This window comes from Homalodisca vitripennis, unplaced genomic scaffold (genome assembly GCF_021130785.1).
Source record: "Homalodisca vitripennis isolate AUS2020 unplaced genomic scaffold, UT_GWSS_2.1 ScUCBcl_989;HRSCAF=4025, whole genome shotgun sequence".
Taxonomy (NCBI): Eukaryota; Metazoa; Arthropoda; class Insecta; order Hemiptera; family Cicadellidae; genus Homalodisca; species Homalodisca vitripennis.
The window spans coordinates 5,099-17,806 of NW_025777105.1; the positions used below are offsets into that span (position 1 = coordinate 5,099).

Below are 12,708 nucleotides of genomic sequence, written 5' to 3' on the forward strand. Positions count from 1 at the left end.
CCAACACAACAAAAGCAAATTATAGCACACAGAAAAATAAAAGGTCATATGTATAATAGTACATGTGTGAATAAACGCAAGCGCTGTCACAAATTTCTTCCTGAAACATGATGTAAGCATATTTTAAAACTTTTTTTTCTGTAGGTTTAACAATTTTCAAATATACATGTATTATATATCATTGTGTGCAGAAAAAGCCGCTTAACATTTTAAAAAAAATAAAAAAAAAAATGTGAAAAAAAATATTTTTCTGGGGTACCGCCTCCCCTTAACTGATCTGAGATGGACACTAAATTTAATAATTGACCAGTGAAGGGACTTTGCATACTTTATTAACATATCTCATAAGAATCATAGAGAAAAACAATGCAATGGAACTATTCTAATATATATAGTCCACAGTACACAGGAAAGACATGAAATACTGAAGGCTCAGTGAAACACAGTTTACAGCGAGATCCTACAGCCAGACCTATAAACTTCCATTTGCTGTGTTGACGGGTCCCAATATTAACCTTGGTGAGTCATCTAATTTTATTTCCTGTTTATATTCAAACTGTTTTTGAAATAAAGAACTATTTACTCACCTTTTTGATTCATAGCCTGTGAGGAAACCCATCTCACGGGATATTTCCAATACTCTGTCCTTATTGCCATCTGCAGCTGCTCTTATCACTTGAATGTATTGGTCCATGAAGAACTTGTCATAAGTACGAGATGCACCAAAGTCCAACAAAATTCAACTGTGAAATAAAACAAAACATTTAACCTTTCGACTGATAATAAGAAACTCCCAAAATGATACACTATTTTTTTGGAAATTAAAAAAATATGTGCTGAATGCTAAGTAATAAGGTGTTATAATTTTTTTTGTCAGAAACTAGAGAAAATTTTTGATTTAGTACAAATATGCACTTACTAGAAGTATTTTTTTTTCTACAATAAATTGAAAAATGTTGTATTGTAAATTATTTTGTTTTCTAAGTTACACTCCATGTAACTATCATATGGACTTGAGATAGTAAGGTAACGGTACTGTAAATGTACAAAATTAACACAAATTTTGTAGTGAAAAAAGATTATTAACAAATATATACACTTATTTACAACACAAACAAACTTTTTTTTATAAAAATGTAAAGTATGTACAACTTTTTTTGGCAATGCGTATCCATATTGGTGTTTGATAAATTTTTTGGGCAAGAGGAATATCAGATAATGATGAATTGTTTTCACTGTCACCACCAATTTTTCACAACCCAACTCTCACATTCTATCTAACCGGTTTAAAATCATCCAGACTACCTGACAACAAATCTGACAAAGAAATAGCATCATGCACTTTATTTGCTAATATGTCACTTTTCATCATCAGAACTAATATTTTCATCATCCAATAGTTCATGTACATAATTTGAACAACGAGGATCGCCCAATTTCATAACATAACAATAAATTATAACCAACTAGCCTATATAATAACCTAGCAACAAAGAACATCAAGGCCGTGCAGTGCATCACCAGCTGCATAGTCTGTCAGCTGTATGCCATGCGGCATTTGGATCAATATCAGCTGACAAATGAGTGATATTATGAATACAAACAATATAAAGTGAATTAGTATTTATGAGTAGAAGATTCAACTGCAAGTTTTGTCTTTATAATAAAAACGGTTTTTGCGTAATAATAGTGCAAAGTTGACTGACGGCTGTGCCATCTTCATCAGTTCACAGACGGCGGTATTAATAAACGTCTGTGCTATCGATCTTCAGTTGGAGGGTTAATAATTATTTTAAAACTAATGTATCAAAGTTACGTGATGTAGCTAACTTGTTTTATTTTCCTTATAACCATAATTTTTAAGATTTAAATGAAACTATTCCAATTTCCTCTCAAATCAAATGAGTCTTTGGTTTTGTAGACATGCATAAAAAGAGCATTGGACATTTTATAAAAACACTAACAGTTACTGGTGGCTTTGCATGAACTATAATTATATAATAATAATAACCAATGTTAAATTTGCCTTCTTTCCATGATCAAGAAAATATGTTTAAACAGTACATTCTTAAAGGTCTTTTCTTATTGGAAATTAGATATTAATTTAAAACAAACACTCCAATAATATAGGTTTTTATTTTTGTGAGACCTTTCGTACTCAATGAGCACATCATCAGACCCACATGTGCTGACAATGCAGTGGGTCTGACGATGTTGTTAACACAATCACGAAAGTTTATTTATGGACATTGTAATTTACTTTGTTTTTAGTATGTTTGGTTCCACACGATTTTGACTTGTTTGCCAACCAATAAAATATATATCACAGATCAGGGAAGCCTACTCTGTCAAAAGTGAACCAAGATGGATTTTATATCAGTCTTCAAACTTACAGAAATGTTTAGATAGTAACATTGTCTTTTATATTTAATACTTAACATTTAATAAAACTGTACAGTGAACAGCACATTAACAATGAGTCTATACTTTTGTTTCTTTATAAGCTGAAAAATATTATTAACATTTAGAGCTGGAATTGGTACTTTTTAGTTCAAAACAGTCCAGCAAAATTTCATCTAGTATAGTTATTGTCGACTGTTTCAAAAGAGTCTTTGGGGTCCAATTTTGACCTTTTTATGTTTTAGGACATTTTTAAGGTAGATTAGTACTTACCTAATCGCTAAAATCTTAAATAGCGTTAAAAACTGTGGTTAATTATTAGAAAATTTACTCACTAAAATGTAAACAAATTTTTAGTAACTTAACTTCTTTGCATGCATCACTTTGTTGTGTAATTTGTATATAGACTCTAAATTGATCTGAAAAGTATGTTTCATGAACATATACTATTCTGTGATAGAAGTCACATAAATGTATTACGTTTCAATTGCACAATATATAAAAGAATAGTTTATGCTGTTTTAAACAAGTTTTAAATTAAGAGCTGTGATTAGTTTTAATTTTTGTTTGTTCAAATACTTGCATCTTCAAATTGCCCTGTTACTTGGGAGGTAATGTACAATTTTTTAAGTTACCTGTCGAGTATCGACATTGTAGAAGAAGTTGGACCAGTTAGGATCCGTCTGCATGTATCTAAACTGGAACAGTTCTCGAAGACAAAGTTGCATGACCAGCTGACAGATGTTGTTTGCGTGTTGGCTCGTCCATGTCTTGACATTTATCGACCGGAACCCCCTCTATTAGCTCGGTGGTCAATATTTGAGGTGTACATAAGTCATCTGGAAAGAGAAAGCATAGGGGCAAGTTTTTATTGCACTGTGTATTAGTTAATTGTAATCTAAATACAAATACTCACTTCCAATGAAGTACAATGTTTGTCAGAATGTATCTGACCTCCTTTTGCTGACTAACTATTAAGCAACCTACCTTCTCAGATTAGATACAGCACTGGAGGCGGGATCCACCAGACATTTCCTGCCCTCTGTCCAGTTCAGGGTCACAGTACTTTATTTGTATGTTATAACATGAGATTGTGTAACATTTAAACTGTTACATAACCAACCTTCTCAGATTTGATATGGCGGTGGAGGCGGGATCCACCAGACATTTTTCTGCTCTCTGTCCAGTCAGGGTCACAGTACTTTATTTGTATGTTATAACATGAGATTGTGTAACATTTAAACTGTTACATAACCAACCTTCTCAGATTTGATATGGCGGTGGAGGCGGGATCCACCAGACATTTCCTGCCCTCTGTCCAGTCAGGGTCACAGTAGTTTATTTGAATGTTATAACATGAGATTGTGTAACATTTAAACTGTTACATAACCAACCTTCTCAGATTTGATATGGCGGTGGAGGCGGGATCCACCAGACATTTTCTGCTCTCTGTCCAGTCAGGGTCACAGTAGTTTATTTGAATGTTATAACATGAGATTGTGTAACATTTAAACTGTTACATAACCAACCTTCTCAGATTTGATATGGCGGTGGAGGCGGGATCCGCCAGATATTTCATGCTAACTATGGAAACAATAATACCATAAACCATTTAAAAATGTATTATTTTGTCTAATACTGGTCTATATGGATTGGGTAACGACAGTAAAACAAAATAATTCTTTCTGTGTCAATTTTACCATGAATATGTTCCATGTGTTCTAATTGACATTGGGACTAACTTACCGATTTCTTTACAAAAACAATCTACTGTCAACATTTATTTCTGAATCATGAATACAAGATGTTTATCCATGTGCAGTTACATGTTAATCCCACAACCTAGTACATTAGAGTTCTTTTGTAATCTCCAGGTCTAAAACTAAAGCTTATATAAAGAAGATTTAATAATATTTAACTTGAAATATTGCTTAATTTTTATTAATAAATTTGTGTATGCGATACACAATAATTTAATTTAATACATGAAACTTAATTCACTTATTGATTGATAGTTTAAGTAAGAATAGAATAGTGAACATTTTTGCTCTTATAATACTTAAAACTGAGATATGTCAGTTTTATTGAACGATATTGAATGTATATGAACAAATGCACTATCATAAACTAAAACTTTGCCTAACAATAAAATAAAATTCAAGATGATAAACAAATAAATACATAAAGTATATACAGAACTATCACAGCCTAATAATATTATATATATTCATGTTTTTAATTTTTGGGTTCCTGGAAACTCTTCATCAGAAACACGCTTATTAACCCTTTAAGCGTCATGACAAATTAGACCTAATCTTTTATAACGTTACAATTTTTTTTTAATTTCCAATGTTTAAAGTTAAATTTATTTTCATTTCTGTATGTCAAAATAGAGTTATTTAACGGTAAATAAAATTTGTTTAGCCCTTTTTGGATTTCCTAGGCTAATTTTTAACTTTTGAGAATATTGTAGAATAGCAGTAGGCCTATAGTTGTCACTAATATTTTTATCATTTATTCAGTAAGTAGGGGAATGAAACACAGTTTTACAGATAAACATATACTATATTACGAACCAATAAAATTAGAAAATACAAAAGTAGACAAAGAGTGTTTATTTGGTGGCGGGCTGTCACAACTGACATTCCGCGCGTCTCCCGCAAGCCACTGTTATCGCATGGACTTTAAACCTTCTTATCGCTCGGCAACCTGTAGGACAGCCTTGCGGGGCTTGAATTATGTTTCTTGCTTTCTGATAACATCCTTATGACCGTAGTAAAATATTCAAAAGTTTAGGGTTTGACCAAGTAATTGCTCAGAATTACTAAATCTTCAAATTCCGAATCGTCTGGATTCGCCATTCACACGAATAATGGTAAAAAACACTAAATAAATAGTGGAAACTGCTGTTTTATAATATGAATAATTTACTTTAAAAAGAATAGGACACAACAGAAAATTAGCGATAACCGAAATACATACTGTATGTGTGTACCGGACGCTTCTCACTAAACTAACTGGCTAGATTGCCTTGACGGGAGCTCCCGTCAATGACTTTGTGAAAGGCGCGGGGCCACACCCGCTAGACAGTGTTTGGCCAATTAGAAGCAACTGCCACTCCCATTGTAACAGAATTCGAGGCAGGGCAACCCGTCTGTATGTCGCATGACTACTAAAACCATCTAGCAGAAAAATATTCAACTAACATAGCAGTAAGAAAATAAAGAATGCAAAAACGCAGATCCACAGCAATAACGTTTTGAGCTTGTAGTGGCCCTCCGCGGATCCGCGTCAATAACGCTGGAAAGGTTAATGAAATAAACAAAATAAAAATCAAACATAACCTAATTTTATCACATGAATAAACATAAGATTTGATGTTATTACTTTTTGGATTGGCTTTGTAATACACATATACTGAATTAGAATGTCATAATATTAAAAAGACTACAACATTTATAATTTAAAAATTCTTTCCTATTTAAGGAAAGGATTAAAATTTTACAGTTTTTACAAATCTAAAATGTCTAAAGATATAAAAAGTTATAAAATTTAAAAAAGAAATTAGTCTCAGCTCCATGTCATGGTAATAGTTATGATGCAAGTGTTAAATATTCTTCAATACTATAAAAACACTGAGCAAATATAAACTCGTTTCATTTTAAACTTCTTAAGTAATTGTTGTTCGATTTTAATTTTGGTTAGGAAATGGTTATAAATGGTAATGCAGCTGTAATAAGGAGATTTTTCAAAGAAGCTAGTTTTTTTGAAATGGGTATTGTAGTAAAGAAGAGTTTCTAGTAAAATGTGAATGCTCATGACTCCTGATGTAACAATAGTCAGGTTACATCTCGTAAAAATCAGCCATTGTAAGATGAAAATACAGAGGAGTGGTAAAATGTTTAAAGTTTTAAAAATTTGCCTGCAAGGTTACCTAAAACCTGCATCAGCCAGAATCCTGGCTACCCTTTTCTGTGGTAGAAATATTCTCAAAGACCTACTGGAGTTGTCCTAGAACATCAGATTATATGATATTAAAAATAAGCAAAATACACTTGTACTAGAACCTGATGGTAAACTACGTGAGACAAAGAATAATTTATTGACTTAAAGGATATGCTTAATATAGGGAGTAAGGAAGCAATGTGTTGACGCTTCAAAAGAGTATAATTGATAATCAATCCAAGAAAATTTCGAATGACTTACAGAATTAAGATGAGATGGAATAAATTATGTGTCAACCTTAGGAGTCTTGCAATAATTTAGATGAAAACTTATGAACTGAGTCTTACAAAGGTTGAGTTTTGAGCTGTTTTTGTCAAACCAGGAGTTTAGTTCTTGCGAATTTTGGAATAATGTTTGCGAAAGTGTTGTTTTGTTTTTTGCAGAAGCCACTATGGAGTATTGCCCTGCGGAACTCCAGTGTTAACCTTTCCATAATTACTCCACACATTATTGTCCACGACAACTCTCTGGTAATGATTCTTCATTAGGGACTCAGGCCATTTCAAGCCATCTCAGGGAAACTCCATCAATGCCATAAAACATAAGTTTTTCTAACATTACTTCATAATTTACACAGTCAAACATTTTTGTTAATACTGCTATAATTTATGTTACAATACTCTTACCTATAATCCTAGGGATGTAGTAATCTTGGTAGTCTTTGAGTAAGCTTTGGAATATTTTTGTGCACTCAGCTTCTCTTACATAATCCACTTCCCAGCTTAACTCTCGCTTAGCTACTTCCACAACATTGTCTATAAACATTCCTGGAACCAAAAACAAAATTAGTTAAATACTGTACCTAAAACAACACAATTACCTCACCGCCCAGATTGCTTTTCATTATTTGTACTCTTGGTTTTCGTTCTTTAAAAGTATGAAAATATGTAACCTAGTACAATACAGTATATATACAGGATGTAACAAAAACTCTCAACACAAAACTTTAGATATTGTTCCATGGATCAAGAGGAGCTAAAAACTAAATGCAACCAATGGTCTATCTCTTTTCTTTTACCGTCTGTATGTGTTTTATATTTTTTATCTCAGAAACCAGTAAAGATACAGAACTCAAAAAATTTTGCACAATTATTTTTCTTATTTTTTCAAAATCAAGATGAAAATTAATATTATATTATATTATCATATCGCGTTCCAAGAAGTTGGATGGTTGATTAAAGCTTCATAACAGAAAAATAAGATGATAAAACTTTAAATCTTTAACAAATTGTCTTTAAATATAATAACAAATATTGTGACGCCAAGATCATAAAGATCGGTCAGTGAATAATGTTGATATAAATAAGCTTTTGATGGTTGTAATACACGCCTAATGAAGCCGTAAACAATGAAAATTTCACTGTGCATTAAAAACGTTACAACCGGCTATCTACATTTTTTATTGGCAGATTTTTATGTTTTATGTGTCTAAATCTTTGTAATTAGATTTAACAACTTCAACTCTCAGCCATTTTGAAAACATTATTGAGCAGGGTGATGTGTTGGTATTGATGAGTGGAACGGATGATGTGGCAAAAATGAAGCTCAAGAAGTAATAGACAATATAGTTTACAACTTTGGACAAGGTTAAAAACTAAATTATTTTGGTTAATTTTCCAAACAGGTATGGAGTGGTCTTGTGTGAACAAAGAAGTCTCTAACTAACTTCTTAACCCTTTCCTCTCGGAGCGGTAATGTTAGAATGTCCACAGAGATCGGATGGGCAGCAGTGTTGGCCACCGCCATTTCCTCTAGCGCGCGCATTTATTTTTAGAGTTGCCATCCTCACAGATCGGATGGTCAGCTGTGCTGTCCGTTGAATAATCCTACTAGCGCTCGGATGGACAGCAGCGTTGACCACAAGTTATAAACTCTTTTTTATTCTGTCGTATTTTTTTATAATAAAACGCATTAAGCTCAATCAGCTGTTTCATTACAAAGCTTGGAAATTGATCATCTGGTCAATATTGCATTCTAGGCTTTCGTTTTAGCGCGCTTTTAACCACATTGTCACTAGTGAGTTAACCAACACGCATTATTAGAACGGATTGTTTATTGTTCTTAGTATTGTGCAATTTTATTAAATATTAGTGTAAAACAAGTATTGTAGATATCAGTGTAAATATAACTGTAAATAAAAGTGAAAAATATATCAGTATTAATACCTGTATTTTGTGTTTTTAAAGTGATAACAATGAATGAATATAGGTTTGTTGACTGTAGTCCAGGCAGTGTCAGGGACATTCTAAATGGTGGAGATAGTGATAGTTCAGTACACTCAAGTGATGTAGACGAAGATGTGGCAGACAAAATGAACAATGAAGATAATAGTACTGAAAGTCAACATGGACTAGATGAGGAAGCTGAAAATGAAGATTGTAATGGTTGGAGAGAATGGAATGAAGGTGAGGAAATGTTTGTAAAATTCAATTGGACACTCAATAGTGGTTTTAAACCTCCAACAGGTGTAAAACCAACAACCCCTTTGCAATTCTTCCAACTTTTCTTTACAGATGAGTTATTAACTGAGATTGTAAAAGAAACTAATCGTTACGCCCAAGAAAAGATAATGAAAGTAACTCCTTTAAGGAAAAAATCTATGTGGAAGACTTGGAAAGAGGTAACCGTTACTGAGTTTAACGCTTTTATTGGTTACTTAATGAACATGGCAAAGAACCACAAGCCCAAAGTTGAAGATTACTTTTCAAAGGATTGAGTAGATTATCAGCTCTTTTTTAAGGACATTTTTTTCGAAGGAGAAGTTTCTTCAGATTTTTTGGAACCTGCATGCTGCTTCTCCTCCTGTTGGTTCCACAGGAGGAATTTTATCCAGATCGAGTAAAGTAAGAAATGTCGTACTTTACCTAGATAAACAGTTTAGAAATGTCTACATACCTAACAGTACAGTAAGTGTCGATGAAAGTACCGTTGGGTTCAAGGGCCGCATTCTGTTTAAGGTATACAACAAAGCAAAACCTATCAAATGGGGTATTAAGGTATTCGTTACTTTCGGATTCTCAGACTGGCTACATTTGCTGTTTAGAGCCATACTTCGGTAAATCAACAACAGACCGGTTGGAAAGACCGGACTTAGCTGCAACAAGCCGAATAGTTCTCCATTTAGTGAATAAACTTAAGGAGCCTTATGGATCTGTTGAAGGGCTCCATACATTTACCGATAGGTATTATACAAATATGGATCTAGCCCAGGAATTAAGTGATATTAAAGTTCACTTAACAGGGACTATCTTTAGAAATAGGATAGGATTGCCATTGCAGATTCGAAAAAGGAAGTAAAAATCTAACGGTACTAGATCTGTGCTTAAATTAAAGAAAGGCAAAATGAAATTTTACAGAAAAGATTATCGTTTCTCACTTGTTTACTGGATAGACAAAAAATGAGGTAACGATGTTGAGTACTGTTTACGGAAATGGTACACAGATAGTACATAGGACAAAGAAACAAGGCGTAGTTAAGAAGTGAAAAAAACCTACAGCAGTATGTCAGTATAATAAGTAATGGGTGGAGTGGACTTGGCGGACCACTTTATAGCTTCTTATGGGTTCACAAGAAAATCCTTAAATGGTGGAGGAAAGTGTATTTTTGGCTCCAAGAAGCTGCACTAGTGAACACCTATATACTGTACAACATGTCTGAAGCCCAGGGTAAAATGTCTCAACGTCAGTTTAGAAAATTACTGGTATTAGAGCTTGTTGGTGATGTAAGGAACACAAATAAAAAAGGAAGACCATCCCAATTGCAAGACATTTCCCGACTAAATAGGAAACTTCATCTACCATATCCTCTTGAAAGTAGAAAAGTGAAGGATTGCGTCGTTGTGGTGTAGCAGCAGAGCACAAGGCTTGCAGGCACCAGGAAAAGAGTGAAGTTTTATTGCAAAACTTGTGAAAATGAGCCCGGTCTTCACATTGGTGTTTGTTTTGAAAAGTACCATTCATCTCAGATATTTCAACAACAAGATGACAACTAGCCTGCAGTTAAATTTGTATTCGGAACAATAATAAGCAGTTCAATTTTATTTTTTATCATGTTATAATTATTTACTGTCACATTAAATACTCATTGTAAACTCATGTTAGTTTATAGAAATATAACATTTCCATTGTAATACTTTTCGACTACATTATTATTTATATTACACAGTCAATGACGCTCTGAAAATAAATCCGAGCTGGTGCGGACGCAACAATGACATGGCTGCTGTGTGCACGCAGGCGCCATAGTGGACAGCACCGCTGCCCATCCGATCTGAGTGGACAGTACGCGCTAAAATAATACGAGCCTACGAGAAGCCATATTTGGTCAGCACTGCTGCCCATCCAAGCGGAAAGGGTTAAAGAACTTAGAGAGAAGTACTCTAATGTCACTGTGGTGGAAGCCAGTGAAGCTGACAGACATTTCCATGCCCGACAGGGCCTACACTTCAACATGAGAGGAAAAGAGGTGGCTTGTCAAACTCATAGCTCTGAGGCGGTCACCGCCAGGAAGGAGCCACAACAGCCTCAGAGTCTGAGCGGTGAGCAACCTCCCCTCCAGGCACTGATTCTCCATCGAGAAACTACCAACTTCAGACCCCCGGCCGACAGAAATAGATAAATCAACAAAGCCTCTTAGTATAATTTCATTTAAATGTCCAGTCCATTAAATAGATTTTTTAGACTTTTTCAAGTAGTATTAAATGTGATATTTTGATGCTAAATGAGCATTGGCTCTATGAGGAAGACTGTTCTTTATATAGACTACAGAACTATGTAATTACAAGTATTTACTGTAGGCATAAATTAAAAAATAGAGGAGGTGGTACTGTTATATTTATAAAGAATGGATTGAATTCAATGATATAAATATAGGTGATTTTTGATCTGACAGTGATTTTGAAATTACAGCTATTATCCTGCCTAAGCTTAGTTTAATAATTGCCACATTGTATCGTACACTACATTCCAATACATTCTGTTTTTTTAGATAAATTAGAAACTTTTAAATTCTGTTTAAATGAAAAATACAATAACTTTCATTATGCAATTACAGCAGATTGTAACATAAATGTAAGACAAAATACAGGAGATGCCCAGTTATTTTTTAATCTGTAATGATCATTTCACACATATTGGCTCACCGAAGAGCGAACAAGAGGCAATGCATGTTTAGATAACATAGTTACAAAGTTCGAGATGCTTAAACTGTTACCCAGTCTTAAAAAATACCACAGGTAACAAATGGTAGAAAGTGCATAAAACCCAACATTATAAGTCAAGCAACATACAAATAATAAACAAGGTAATAAGAGAACCTGATTTCGTCTCAGAGAATCGTTACAAGCTGTTGCAAAATGACTGTGCATCTGACGACTCTGAAATAGAGGATTTTACTGATAAACCTAGTACTCACCCACTTAACTCTAAATTGAGACAAGCTTCCAACTTGGGGAAGCAAGAAACTAAAGAATTCTCTGAAATAAAAGAAATAACTCTCTATAGTCATAAAAGGACAGAAACTAAAAATAAGCCTAAAATGCTCATGTGTGCTGACAGTCATGGTTGGACTTAGCTTTTCATTTGAACAAATGTCAAAATTCATTTGAATCAGTTGGTTTTGTGAGGCCTGGAGGTTTTGGCTGGGTAAGTATTAAACTACAGAAACATTGATGGGAGAGGACCTGGGTTCTGAGGATGCTCTTGTTATTGCATGTGGGTCTAATGACATAGCTCATAATGAAGCTGTGAAATCAATAACTTTGATCAATGATACTTTAAATAAATATAATAAAAACAGAATAGTCTTAGTTGATTTTCCTATTAGATATGACTTAAAAGATTGGTCCTGCATAAACCAAGAAATTAAATCATCTAACGAATCACTGGAGGCTTTGAGTAAAACATATTCTAGTGTCTTTGGTGAAAATTAGTACAGCTAACAGACAATTGCACACTCAGCACGGTTTACATTTAAATTACAGGGGGAAACAATGGCTAGCTAGAAGTATTTACAAAGTACTACATGAAAGCACTAAGCCTCAAGTCCCGTTGACCAGAAGTGCATGCAACACTGCGGTGACAGAGTTGAAATCACCTTCAACACAAAATGAAAGTAAAGGTTGTGTAGAGCACCTACTGCTCTCATGGTTATGTATCTGACTCCACCGAGATGACCTGTGTCACTGTCCTTACTCCAAGCTCAGAGCCACTGGAAGGTGTAGTGACGAAACAGAAATCTCAGAGTGAGTTTTCCCGTGTTGATATTGAATCCAGTTCTTTAAACTGGGAAGTTTTGACCCCTTT

The 12,708-nt window shown here is 33.9% G+C and overlaps 1 protein-coding gene across 1 annotated transcript in view; it reads right to left on the bottom strand.

Annotated features, from left to right (window-relative positions):
• Positions 1-587: 587 nt before the first annotated feature.
• Positions 588-12,708, bottom strand: part of LOC124371142 (atypical kinase COQ8B, mitochondrial-like) — a gene marked incomplete at its 3' end in the record, with an annotated part of 72,459 nt that continues 60,338 nt past the window's right edge. Inside the window, 4 exon segments of the mRNA XM_046829454.1 lie at positions 588-700; positions 3,036-3,158; positions 3,160-3,239; positions 7,032-7,172. Coding sequence (XP_046685410.1) covers positions 588-700; positions 3,036-3,158; positions 3,160-3,239; positions 7,032-7,172 — 457 coding nt within the window.